The sequence below is a fragment of the Ciconia boyciana genome, chromosome 31 (assembly GCF_034638445.1).
Source record: "Ciconia boyciana chromosome 31, ASM3463844v1, whole genome shotgun sequence".
Classification (NCBI taxonomy): domain Eukaryota; kingdom Metazoa; phylum Chordata; class Aves; order Ciconiiformes; family Ciconiidae; genus Ciconia; species Ciconia boyciana.
This window is the reverse complement of record NC_132964.1, coordinates 1,690,448-1,702,353: the sequence shown is the minus strand read 5'-3', so window position 1 is coordinate 1,702,353 and position 11,906 is coordinate 1,690,448. Positions and strand designations below refer to the sequence as shown.

The 11,906-nt window shown below is 55.3% G+C and overlaps 1 protein-coding gene across 5 annotated transcripts in view; it reads right to left on the bottom strand.

Annotated features, from left to right (window-relative positions):
• Positions 1 to 951: 951 nt before the first annotated feature.
• Positions 952 to 11,906, bottom strand: part of GIPC1 (GIPC PDZ domain containing family member 1) — a 28,795-nt gene continuing 17,840 nt past the window's right edge. For 2 of the 5 annotated variants that reach the window (XM_072848381.1, XM_072848383.1), the window contains 10 exons: positions 6,057 to 6,267; positions 5,838 to 5,965; positions 5,287 to 5,396; positions 4,772 to 4,974; positions 4,411 to 4,653; positions 3,829 to 4,109; positions 3,037 to 3,249; positions 2,809 to 2,911; positions 2,483 to 2,676; positions 952 to 2,331 (listed from right to left, as the gene is read on the bottom strand). In XM_072848381.1, the coding sequence (XP_072704482.1) occupies positions 2,161 to 2,331; positions 2,483 to 2,676; positions 2,809 to 2,911; positions 3,037 to 3,249; positions 3,829 to 4,109; positions 4,411 to 4,653; positions 4,772 to 4,974; positions 5,287 to 5,396; positions 5,838 to 5,965; positions 6,057 to 6,267 (1,857 nt within the window). In that variant the 3' untranslated portion in view covers positions 952 to 2,160. Of the gene's footprint in view, positions 2,332 to 2,482; positions 2,677 to 2,808; positions 2,912 to 3,036; positions 3,250 to 3,828; positions 4,110 to 4,410; positions 4,654 to 4,771; positions 4,975 to 5,032; positions 5,069 to 5,286; positions 5,397 to 5,837; positions 5,966 to 6,056; positions 6,268 to 10,012; positions 10,070 to 10,930; positions 10,943 to 11,906 lie in introns of those variants that run through there. The other 3 variants (XM_072848385.1, XM_072848382.1, XM_072848386.1) reach the window with 3 other exon arrangements.

The following is an 11,906-nucleotide window of genomic DNA, read 5'->3' as shown; positions in this document are numbered from 1 at the left end:
TGTGTGCAGATCAGTGTCTGCCTGGGAGAGACGGGATCCACCTCATCAGGAGGGGCAAAGGAATCTTTGCCAGTTGAATGGATGACCTTGTAAGGGGGGCTTTGAACTAAGGATGGGAGGGAGAGAGTATCCAGCAGCCCCGTGATGGAGTGACAGACAGGGTCGATGAGCAAAGGGTCTGGGGTGATGTGACGGGAGGAATCCCAAAAGCAACCAAACAGACCTTAAGCAGGTCACCTCCAGTGCTTGGGTGTAAGCAAGAAAGTGCCAACATGGCAGCACGATGGCAAAATCCCCCAACCCTTTCCAGGAACTCAACATGCTGGGGTGCCTCTCTAAAGTGTCTGTACGTTAATGCACGTGGTATGGGGAATAAACATGAGGAGTTCGAGGTCTGTGCGCAGTTGCAGGGCTACGATCTTGTTGGGAGCACGGAAACGTGGTGGGATGGCTCCCGCGACTGGGGTCTTGCAATGGAGGAACACAGGCTCTCACGGTGTCGGGGCTCAGGAGGAAAACAGCACCAGCACAACAGCATGCAGAGGAACAGAGCCTGGGCTTTGTCCTCAGGAAGTTCCATAGGACCTTGCTCGGTGAGCAGGGGCTGTGCTCTGCAGACCTTCCTCTGTCACATCCAGACCTCCCCTGCAGGGATGGAGTGCCCACACAGCAGGAAAGTCATGTCAGGGACTAGTGCCACTGGGGTGACTGCCTTTGGAGCAGCCCCTCTGGCCATAAAGAACTCAAAACCCTCTACGCCTTCATGTTACTGGAATGGTTAGTGTCCCTGCTTCTTCTCATGGTGCAGCTGAATATTTAATTCCCTGTAGGGAAGAGGGAAACCTCTTTGCCCATGAGTGTCATGGGTTGACCCCAGTAGGTTGTGGGTTGATTCCCACACATCTTGGGGAAGGGGGGAATGGGAAAGGTAAAAGTGAGACAACTCGTGGGTCAAGATAAAGACAGTTTAATAGGTAAACCAAAAGCTGTGTGCACAAACAAAGCAAAATAAGTAATTAATTCACTCCTTCCCATCAGCTGACAGATGTTCAGCCATCTCCAGGAAAGCAGGGCTCCATCGCATGTAATGGTGGCTTGGGAAGACAAACGCCATCGCTCCAAACACCCCACCTTCCTCCTTCTTCCCCCCAGCTTTTATTGCTTGAGCACCATGTCATACGGTCTGGGATATTGCTTTGATCAGTTGGGGGTCAGCTGTCCCAACTGTGTCCCCTCCCAGCTTCTTGCCCACCCCCAGCCTACTCGCTGGTGGGTGGGAAACAGAAAAGGTCTTGATGCTGGGCAGGCACTGTTCAGCAACAGCTAAAGAGGGGTGTGTTACCAACACTGTTTTGGTCACAAATCCAAAATACAGAACCACGCTGGCGGCTACGAAGAACATTAACTCTGTGCCAACCAAAACCAGCACAATGGGACACACACCTGCCATGAACCCTCTACAGCCATGTCCTGTATCACCCCAGACACCCTTGGGAAGGGGCACTTGGGGATCTCTTGGTCTGAAGAAAGGAAAGAGGGAGCAGCATGGAGATGGGGTGAGAGGGCAGAGAGCAGAGCAGCCCTGTGGGGACAACTTCAAAGTGAGAAGAGCCTTGCTAAGGACCAGGGTGGGAGTAGCTACATAGCAGAGGATGGCTTTCATCCACTGCTCCCTGGATCATGGGCTCACTCCTTCTGGGTCACTCTGCTGCAGTAAGTGTGACCCTAGGATATCTGCTAGTGGGCTTAAAGCTCTCTCGGGCATGTTTTCCATAGCCCTGGTGAGGAGGTCTCTAGAAGAGGTGGGTTAGATCCCCCAGTGACGTGTTCTGAGCATGGAAAAATGCTCCCAGACCTGCCTGCTGGCATTATGGCCCTTCTGTGCCCCAGGCCACCCTGGCTTTAGATGTTCCCTGTGCCTTCAGATGAAGTCAGAGACCAGATGCTCTGGGAGGAAAGAGGAGAACACCTTCTCCTGGAGGAGACATGCATGAAAGCACTAGATGGTGCGGTACAAGTGAACGTGGCGGTCACTTCCATACTCTGTTACAAGCATCTTGCAGCAAGAGCTTTCAAAATTTCACAGAACTGTACGTGGGGACACTACACACCTCTCTTACATTGTTACTACAGGGGTTATAAAGAAAACCTCCATGGTCTTCAAAGGCGAATTATGGCAAATGCCAAGGCCACCAGAATCGATAGCACTACAGGGATCCAGGAGCTGAAGCTGATCCTGGTGTGGCAATATTCCTTCTCCAGTTTAGAGGTCACCCTGCGCATGCAGAAGGCTTTTTCGTGGAAGCCGTCTTTGAGCAACACTGCCTCCTCCTGTGAAGATATTCAGGCTGTCAGCAAGGGCATGATGTGTGCAGTGAGAGGGGCACAGAGCCAAGAAGCAACAGGAGGGACCCAGCTGGGACCCCCTTGCCATTCCTGCCTGCTAGCCACATCTTGGCACCTGTGCTCTCCCACTTGGTACCTCTAATTTATGTCTGATCATCATCTGGTGCTCCTCCAGCTGCTTCTCATGGCAATCCTCCAGCTTCTTTCTCAGCCGAAGCACATGCTCTTCGCAGCTGCGTAACTGGTCCTGCAACTTCTGCTTCTCTTCAGCCTCCTTCTTCCTCTGGACCTCCCTCTCCTGCTCAGCTCTCTCATACTGGTCTTGTGCACCTGGTGACAGAGAAACAGAGGTGTTGCAAGGGCAGGAGCTGAGCGCACAAGCCCCCAAGGAGTACCTCTTGTCCCCCTTCCATCATGCTTGGCCCTCTACAGGCAGTGGCATTTCTCCAGCCCAGAGGTTACTTTTCATCTCCTTGTCCTTCTCTGTCAGGGAGAGGTCTGTGTTAAGGATGCTTTTGGCCAGAGTCTTTCTGCTTCGGAGGAACTCCTGCAGGACAGCATGAGCCTGTAGGACCACAGGTAGAAGAGGAGTCAAGAGGAGAAACAGCAGCTGGGGAGAAATGGTTTCCTGGGGGAAGGGGATGGGACATGGAGCCTCTCCACTTGAAGGGGAGCTCCTCTTGTTCCTACCTTCACCCCCTTGCCAGGCACTTCCCAATATTTCTCCACCACTGCCTGCTCGTCTCCCTTGAACAGCTGGTAACCCCCTGCCACACGGTAGACACCATCACTGATTCGTCTCTCCATGTCTTGGGAGAGGTCCCTGAGAGCAGCCTCGCACTTGTCACGGGACGCCTGCTCGTTGTCCCTGCAGAACTTCACCTTGACTGCCTGTACCTGGTGCTGTCCGGAAAGATGCAGAGGGAAGGCATCAGCCCAGGCTGAGCTGCGTCCACAGCTCTCATGCTAGGCAAAAGTCAAGCCAGGTCGACATGGAAATTGGGATCTCCAGTCTGTGGGGTAATCAGCTGGGAGGTGACAGATGGGGAGGGCATTCTGCGCCCACGGACATCTCTGGACCAAGGTGCACAGGAGCAGAGAGCATGACAGGGACCACAGGCTTCACAAAACACAGGGACAAGAATTAGTCAGCAGGACAGGGCAAGCGTGGAAGGCTAGAGGCTTCCAGCCAGGGCAGAGGCACATCTGGGCTGCAGCAAGAGAGGGGGCAGGGCTGAGTTTCGTCCCCATTGCAGCACAGCCTTTGAACCTAGCGAGAAGAGGTAGTGCAGCAGGGACAACTGCCAGTCTGCAGACTGTGAGAGCAGGCATCGGGACTGAGTCTCCCCTGGAGAGGGCACAGCAAGTGTCCCCTGGCAGGAGGCAGGGAGACCCCTGCCCCCCAGGACCATGCTATTTTCCCAAAGCTAAGGGGATGATGGTGTCCCTAGGGGAATTCTGGCTGCGCTGGGGACCACCTACGATGAACTCTGCCTGGAAACAGTAGATGTTCTCCTTGAATGCCCGTGCCATGAACAGCTCCAGTGCCTCCTGCTCGCACTGGGTGTGCAGCTCCAGTAGCTCCTGAACAGTCTCTGTCGGCAGCTTTGCCCGCTTCTCCATCAGATCCTGGTACAATGTCACAGCCTCTTTCAGTGTCGCTGCGTTCTCAATCTCTGCCAGGGCGAGCACCGCGCTCTCCAGGCATGGCACTTCCCCGCTCTGGATGGCCTCCACGTAGGTCGCTGCCAGTTGCCCCAGCACTGCCAAGGAGGACCAAGGATGAGAGGTCTGCAGCCTGAACAAAACGCAGGCTCCCCTTCGGCCCTGGGTCCTGCCACATCCCTGCTGCCTCCATGCCACAGTCTTCCTGAACTTCCTTTCCTAACTCTTTCCCACCCCACCTGCAACATCCAAAAGCTGCAAATCCAGAGGCAGGGACAGTAGCCAGCAGAAAAGCTCTCCCTTTCCCCACCTGCATCGTTTGACTCCGCATTTGATCCCTCCCCAGACACAGTCCCAAGAGCTGCTGGCCATCCAACCCTCTGGACAGCCAGTACTCACAGTTCCCTGTTACGATGTGCCCACCAGGGATGGTCTTAGGGGGAGACTTTTCCCAGATGTAGCTGCAGAATTTCTCCACCTGCTGCTGGAATTCAGGATTGATCTCATCATCCTGAAGCTCCTCCAAGCGGGCCAGGTTCCTCCTGCTGGCCGGTTGTTCAAAAATAAAACACTTGCGATCCGGAAAGAACTGGCGGATGCATTCTCGGGGCTCGTTGTAGCGTTGGGTCTCTGGGCCGCTACCTGTGGGGTAAGAGGACAACGGAGCAAGTTCACCGGGCTTGGGCTGTTGTTGAATTACACTGAAATGCTGCTGGGGCTGGGGCTGGACGTCTCCAGCCTCAGAGCACCATTCCCTCACCAGCCTTTAACTTCAGTGAGTTCTCCAAGTATTCGTCCTCAGAGATTTCCTTCCTGTCCACCTCCAGCTGCAGTGTGAAATCCCGGACAGCCCAGACAAAAGTCGGGAAGAAAAGGACAAATTTTTCTGAATCCTCCAGTTCATCTGCACTCTCCTTGGGTGCTGCTTTCAACTTGACATGCTCAGACAGCTTCATCACATAGCTAGGAATCTGGCTAAGGAAACAGGGACCTCAGCTCTGAATGCAGCATTGCCATCCTGCGACCACTCAGCACTTCATGGGAAAGAGAGGGGACTCTGCGGGGACAGAGAACAGCCTGGAACCACCCAAACGAGGAGGGAGAAAAACCCTCAGCCCTGAAGTCCACAACATGGGACTCCTAAGGACTCAAAGCACGTCACTGGGCACCACCAGAACGTTCTGCAGCTGTTTGAGGAACTGGGATTTGTCAATCCCTAGCCCACCACACAGGGAGAGGAGGGCATCCCTGGTGCTGCTGTCCCACCAAGGATACTGCAGCTGCTCCATGGCTTGCTGGTCAATGGTGCCTTGGCTGTTGTAGATCAAGGTGCTGGAGAGCAGTATGGTTAGCACAAAGATCCACGTGTCGTTCTTGGTGTCGCCCTGGAACAACAACCCTTGGCTCTTATCAACAAGACCCCCTAAGTATGAGCAAAGCCCCAGATCCCCAGACGCTGAATGCCCCTAACCAACAGGCCATGGCAAGAACAGTTTTTGGAGAGACCCACCCCCATGCTGTCACCATGTCTTTCTGTAGCCGGGCTTATCCTCGACTCTTAACTCTCAAGGTCCCACAGACCTCTGTCAAAGTGCTCCCTGAGCTCCTCATTCCTGTTCTGCTGCTCTTTTCCACAAAAGCAGAGGAATTTGGCAACTTGTCTGCCCCAACCTCCTTCCCCATGGCCTCTGGCTCTTCCCAGCACATAGGCTGAAGGCCACCACAGGCGGTGGGAACACCTGGGACTCTGGTCACCACGGCTGGGCCCTCAAGAGCTTCCACAAAGTGCTGGGAATGCACAAAGGGAGCTTCTGCTTCTTCCACACCTTCTCCACGTCGCCCAGCCCTTCAGTGTCCAGCAGCACCAGAGTGTGTCCAGGTTTGCAGGGGTGAGGCATACACCACATCCAGATACCTTTGGTGTGGGACTGCACGCTGGAGCCCAAGGAGAAACCTGTGGGGAGGACGCAAGGCTCTCAACAGTGGTAAATACAGAGTAGGAAAACCCAGGTACGTTGACCATCCAGGGCTGGGACCTCCCTCACCTTTCCTCTGACGAGCCAGCCTGTTCATGAGGTAGGACTTGCCGCGGCGGTATAGCCCTGTGATGGCCACCACCACCACAGGCTGGGTGACCTCTGACAGCACCTGCAGGGCCTCCTGCTGGACCACCAGCCCCCTCGCCTGTGTGTTCTCAATGAGGCAGACAGGCTGCGGCATGTGGATTTCAGACGCCATCGCTGTCAGCAAACCAGCCTGCAGAGGAAGCGGCGAGACGGGCTGGTTAACAAGGTGGGGACACCCCACAGTCCAAACAGGGACCGTCATTATCATCCTACTTCATTTTTACAAGCAAATCATGCTTTGCACCCAATTCCTCCCACCACGCCGCCCCTTTTTGCCCCTCGCAAGTGGTGCTGCGAAGACAACGATGACCCTTAGAAGAGGGGCACAATCCCTTCCCCTTTGCCACACAACAGAAATAGCTCAGTTTCTGCAAGCCCAGTGGGATAGTGGGAGTGCTCTGCGTTATGTCCTGAACACCAGTTTGAAGTTTGCTGAGTGGTTCATCGTGCAAAAATGGGTGTGGGACATAGCAACGGCCTCAGGAAGGGCGCTGGGGCAAGAGAATGACTGGAGAGTCACACGAGCACTAAGGAAAGGACAGGTTAGGGGGTGAAATTGAAGCTTAGGGGAGCTTCTTATGAATTTCTTCATTAATTTCTTAAGCCCAACCCCATTAACCCCCCCTCTCACCATCCTCTGTGCCTCTCACAGGGACATGCTTGGTGCTTGCCCTTGCAAGGCTCCCATCTCTCCTTTCCTCCTCCCCTGCACTGGTGGGCGACCCCCTCCCCACACTCCACTGTTTTGGATTTGTGATGAAAAGAGTGTTGATGTTTCCGTTCCTGCTGAGCAGCGCTTACACGGCGCCAAGGCCTTTTCTGCCTCTCACCCCACCCCGCCAGCGAGCAGGCTGGGGGTGCAGAAGAAGCTGGGAGGGGACACAGCCGGGACAGCTGACCCCAACTGCCCAAAGGGCTATTCCATACCACATGACGCCATGCTCAGTATATAAACTGGGGGAAGAAGAAGGAAGGGGGGGACATTTGGAGTGATGGCGTTTGCCTTCCCAAGTCACCTTTACGCGTGATGGAGCCCTGCTTTCCTGGCAATGGCTGAACACCTGCCTGCCCACGGGAAGTATTGAATGAATTCCTTGTTTTGCTTTGCTCGCGCGCGCGGCTTTTGCTTTCCCTATTGAACTGTCTTTATCTCAACCCACGAGTTTTCTCACTTTCACTCTTCTGATTCTCTCCCCCATCCCACCAGGGGGGAGTGAGCGAGCGGCTGGGTGGGGCTTAGTTGCCAGCTGGGGTTAAATCACAACAGTCCTTTTTGGTGTCCAGTGTGGGGCACAAAGGTTTTCAGATAACAACAGGTTTGATTGGAATGTGCTAGATCAAATTTATAGCTGTTATTGCTGTTCAGCTATTAATCAGCAGGCTCCTGTGCTTGCCATGGGGCTCGCTTGCCTCACTGTATATTAGAGTCTAGGGCTCGTTAGTGGTGGCTTTTGGCTCGCAGCATCAGTGGCTGTGCATGAGGTCATGCTGGAGCACCTCAAAGTGCGTGGCCGTGGATAAACCCACGACAGAGCAGGTACGCCCCTGGAGGGACCGCAGCCATGGGTAAGGCCATGTTGGAGCGGGTTTACTTCTGAAGGGACTGTGGCTGTGGGTAAGGCCACGCTGGAGCAGGTCTATCTGTGGAGCAGGTCTATCTCTGAAGGCATGGTGGCCCATGGAGAAGGCCACTCTGGAGCAGGTCTATCTCTGAAGGCATGGTGGCCCATGGAGAAGGCCACGCTGGAGCAGGTCTGTCTCTGAAGTCACGGTGGCCCATGGAGAAGGCCACGCTGGAGCAGGTCTGTCTCTGAAGGCATGGTGGCCCATGGAGAACATGGCCATGCTGGAACAGGTGCACCTCAAAGCGATTGTGGCTGTGGATAAGTCTATGCTGTGGCAGGTGGAGCCCTGGAGAGCCTCTGGCTCATAGATGAGGTTCCACTGGAGCAGGTACACCCCTCAGGGACTGCAGTCTGTAGATAAGTCCAAGGCGGAGCAGGGCCAAGGGGAGGAGTTCATTGCAACGTTAAACCCGATGGTCTGGCCCAAAGGGACCAGGGGTGGAGATTGGAATGGAAATACCTTGAAATTGTTGTAACCCAGGATTTGAGTTGCACGTTCTGGGGATGACTATAGCAGGAACCCCCCAACCAATGGAGGAGAAGCCTTACAAGGAGGGTCCTCGCAGCAGGTCCTTGCAGCAGGAGGTCCTTGCAGCAGCGACCTGACCTGAGCTGGCTTTGGTGCCCAGGAACTCCACGCAACCCATCACCTCTCCTGTCCTGAGTGACCACCACGACAGATGGAGCCCAAAGTCATGGACCGAAGGAACTCAGTGGACTTTTTGTGGACATTTTGTGGACATTTTATGGGGTGGTCCACAGACTAGGGGAATGACGTCTGTGCATTGTATCAAGGGATGGGAAGGGGCGTGGTGGGTAATGAGGATGTATTGGACAGTGCGGGACCTGAGCACAACGTAAACGGGATGGAATAAAGGGTGGAGAATGTGCTGGTTTGGGCTGGGATAGAGTTAATTTTCTTCACAGTAGCTGGTATGGGGCTGCGTTTTGGATTTGTGCTGGAAAGAGTGTTGATAACACAGGGATGTTTTCATTACTGCTGAGCAGTGCTGACACAGAGTCAAGGCCGCGACTTTTCTGCCTCTCACCCCACCCCACCAGCGAGTAGGCTGGGGGTTTCCGTGGTTTAACCCCAGCTGGCAGCTAAGCTCCACCCAGCCACTCGCTGACTCCCCCCCCAGCAGGATGTGGGAGAGAATCAGAAGGGTAAAAGTGAGAAAACTCATGGGTTGAGCTAAAGACGGTTTAATAATTGAAATAATTTAATAATAATAACTGGTAATGAAAAGGAAAATAACAAAGAGAGAGAGAAATAAACCCCAAGAAAGATGTGATGCAAATGAAAACAATTGCTCGCCATCAATCAACCCACGTCTAGGGAGTTCCCGAGCAGCAGCCCCCCCGCCAACCTCCCCCCTAGTTTTATTGTTGAGCAATGACATCATCTGGTGTGGAATGTCCCTTGGGTCAGTTGGGGTCAGCTGTCCCGGCTGTGTCCCCTCCCAACTCCTTGTGCACCCCCAGCCTGCTCGCTGGCGGGGTGGGGTGAGAGGCAGAAAAGCCCTCGGCGCCGTGTAAGCGCTGCTCAGCAGGAACTAAAACATCCCTGTGTTATCAACACTGTTTTCAGCACGAATCCAAAACGCAGCCCTATGAAGAAAATTAACTCCGTCCCAGCCAAAACCAGCACAGGATGTGCAAGAAGACAAGCCCCAGCCATCACCCACTTCCAGTAAACCAGTGCCAGGTTCCCGTAAACCCCGTGGATGTGGAGGCAGCACAACAGCTCATCCCACGCCCACACCCAGAAGCTGCCCCACTGCAACCTCCCAGACACCCCGGGACTCGCTCCAGCAACGGCGAGCTCCATCAACACTGCCCGCTTCTGGGCTTTGAATCCTCTCTGAGGACCTCACAAGCCCTGTCCTCTTCCAGGAACATCAAGGGGATTGCCACTGGGGGACAAGAGGCTGCCCCTCGTGTCACGGGTACTCCCAGCACAGCAGGGAGGAGAGGAAAGGTTAGGGCATAGTGTCCGAGCTTAGGCGAGTCCTAACTTGCATGCAAAGCCTAGGAGGGTTGAACGCAGGCTCCCAGCCACCCATTCCCCTTGCTCCATCCCAGAGCCCAAGCAGACATTTGGACCTCTTCCTCCTCCCACCCACTGGGGTCCCTGTCACTTGCTGGGGTCCCTCTTGCTTGCTGGGGTCAGAAGGAGTCATTCCACAGCCCCCGTGCCCAGGGCTGCTTGCACGGGGTGCGGAGGAGGGATGAGGGGAAGGGACTCACCGTCGTCTTCGCTACCTGCCCTGGGCTGCAACAGCTTTGCTGCAGCCCGGGTCCTGCCCTGCCTTTTATCCTGTGCCCTGGGCTGGCCCCTTTCCTCCTATTCCAGGAAACAGGGGTGAGTCAGAGAGCGAAAGTGAAAGTCAGGGACGAGGAGGGAGGAACCAAACCCCACTGTTGGCCAGTGGTTTGACCCCGGCCAGCAGCTAAGCACGAAAACCTGGGGCAGGTGAGATAAAGGTGGTTTAATCAGTGAAGGAACAAGAAAAACAAGCAATGCAAAAGCAAACACTCCCCACCTCCCAGCTGCCCAGACAGCTTCAGAGCTACACCCACCTTGGGAGATATCCTCTCACCCCTTCTTCTTTGAGCCCACTTTTTATTGCTGAGCATGACGTTAGCTAGCGTGGAAGGGTGGGGAGACCCTGGAACAAGCTGCCCGGAGGAGCTGTGGATGCCCCATAGAAGTTGTGGGTGGCCCATCACTGGAAGTGCTCCAGGTCAGGTTGGATGGGGCTTTCGGCAACCTGATGGAGGGCAAGACGTCCTTGCTCACGGCAGGGGGGTTGGACTAGATGATCTTTGAAGGTCCTGGCCGTGTCCCCTCCCAACCCCTTGCCCACCCCCAGCCTGCTCGCTGCTGGGGCAGAGTGGGAAAGAAGAGAAGGCCTTGATGTTGTGCAAGCACCGTTCAGCAGTAGCCAAAACATTTGTATGATATTGTCCTGGTTTAACCCAGCAGGCAGCTAAACACCCACACAGCCGCTCACCCACTCCCCCCCCACCGTGGGGGAGAGAATCGGGGGGGGGGGGAAACTGGTAAAATTTGTGGGTTGAGATAAAGACACTTAATACGACAGAATAGGAAGGGAAGATAATAATGATAAAAGAATATACAAAATAAGCAATGCAACAGCTCACCACCCACTGACCGATGCCCAGCCAGTCCCCGAGCAGCGATAGCTCCTCCCCAGGCAACTCCCCCCCAGTTTCTATACTGGGCATGACATCATATGGTACGGAATAGCCCTTTGGCCAGTTTGGGTCAGCTGTCCTGGCTGTGCCCCCTCCCAGCTTCTCGCTGGCAGAGCATGGGCAGCTGAAAAGGCCTCGACCAGCGTAAACACCACTTAGCGACAGCCGAAACATCAGCGTGTTCTCAGCGTTATTCTCCGGCTAACTCCAAAACGCAGCACTGCACCAGCTACCAGGAAGAAAATTAACTCTATCCCAGCGGAAACCAGGACAGTTATCAACACCTCCCTAGCACCACGGGCTTGCGATGAAGAAAGTTAACTCTGTCCCAGCCACGTGCTGCGGTTCCCCCCTTCCCTCTTGTATCCCCCACGTGGGTCCCCCGCCTCCCCGTCCCTACCGCCCCAACATGACCCCCACATCGCCCTGTCCCCCCCTTGGAGCACCAACTCACGCGCTTCCTCTTCTCCTCCACCCACGGACGTGTCCCCTACAGCAGCTCTCTCACACGCCCCGACAGTCCTGCCACGGCCCCTGCTGCTCTCCCACATGTGCGTCCCCCCCAGAGACTTCTCCCCACGCCCCTCGTGGACATACCACCACCCCCATGAGCCTCTCATGTGAGGGCCTGCCAAGAAACACCCCGGCCAGCCCCTAAACCCCTCTGCCCCCCACGCACACCACCCCTCCCTGTGTTCCCCTCTTGCAGACATGCCTCGCGGTCCCCTCGCACGCGTGTCCCTTGTGCTGCCCTCTCACGAGGACACGCACCCCACTCACACGCGTACTCCTCAGCAACCCCCCCAAGCAAGCCTCAGCCCCCATTCTCCCACGGGCACCTCCTTCCCCCAGCATCCCCTCACGGAGACGTGCCCCGGACCCCATTTCCCTCACTGAGCCCTACCCCGTCCCTCTTCCCCTC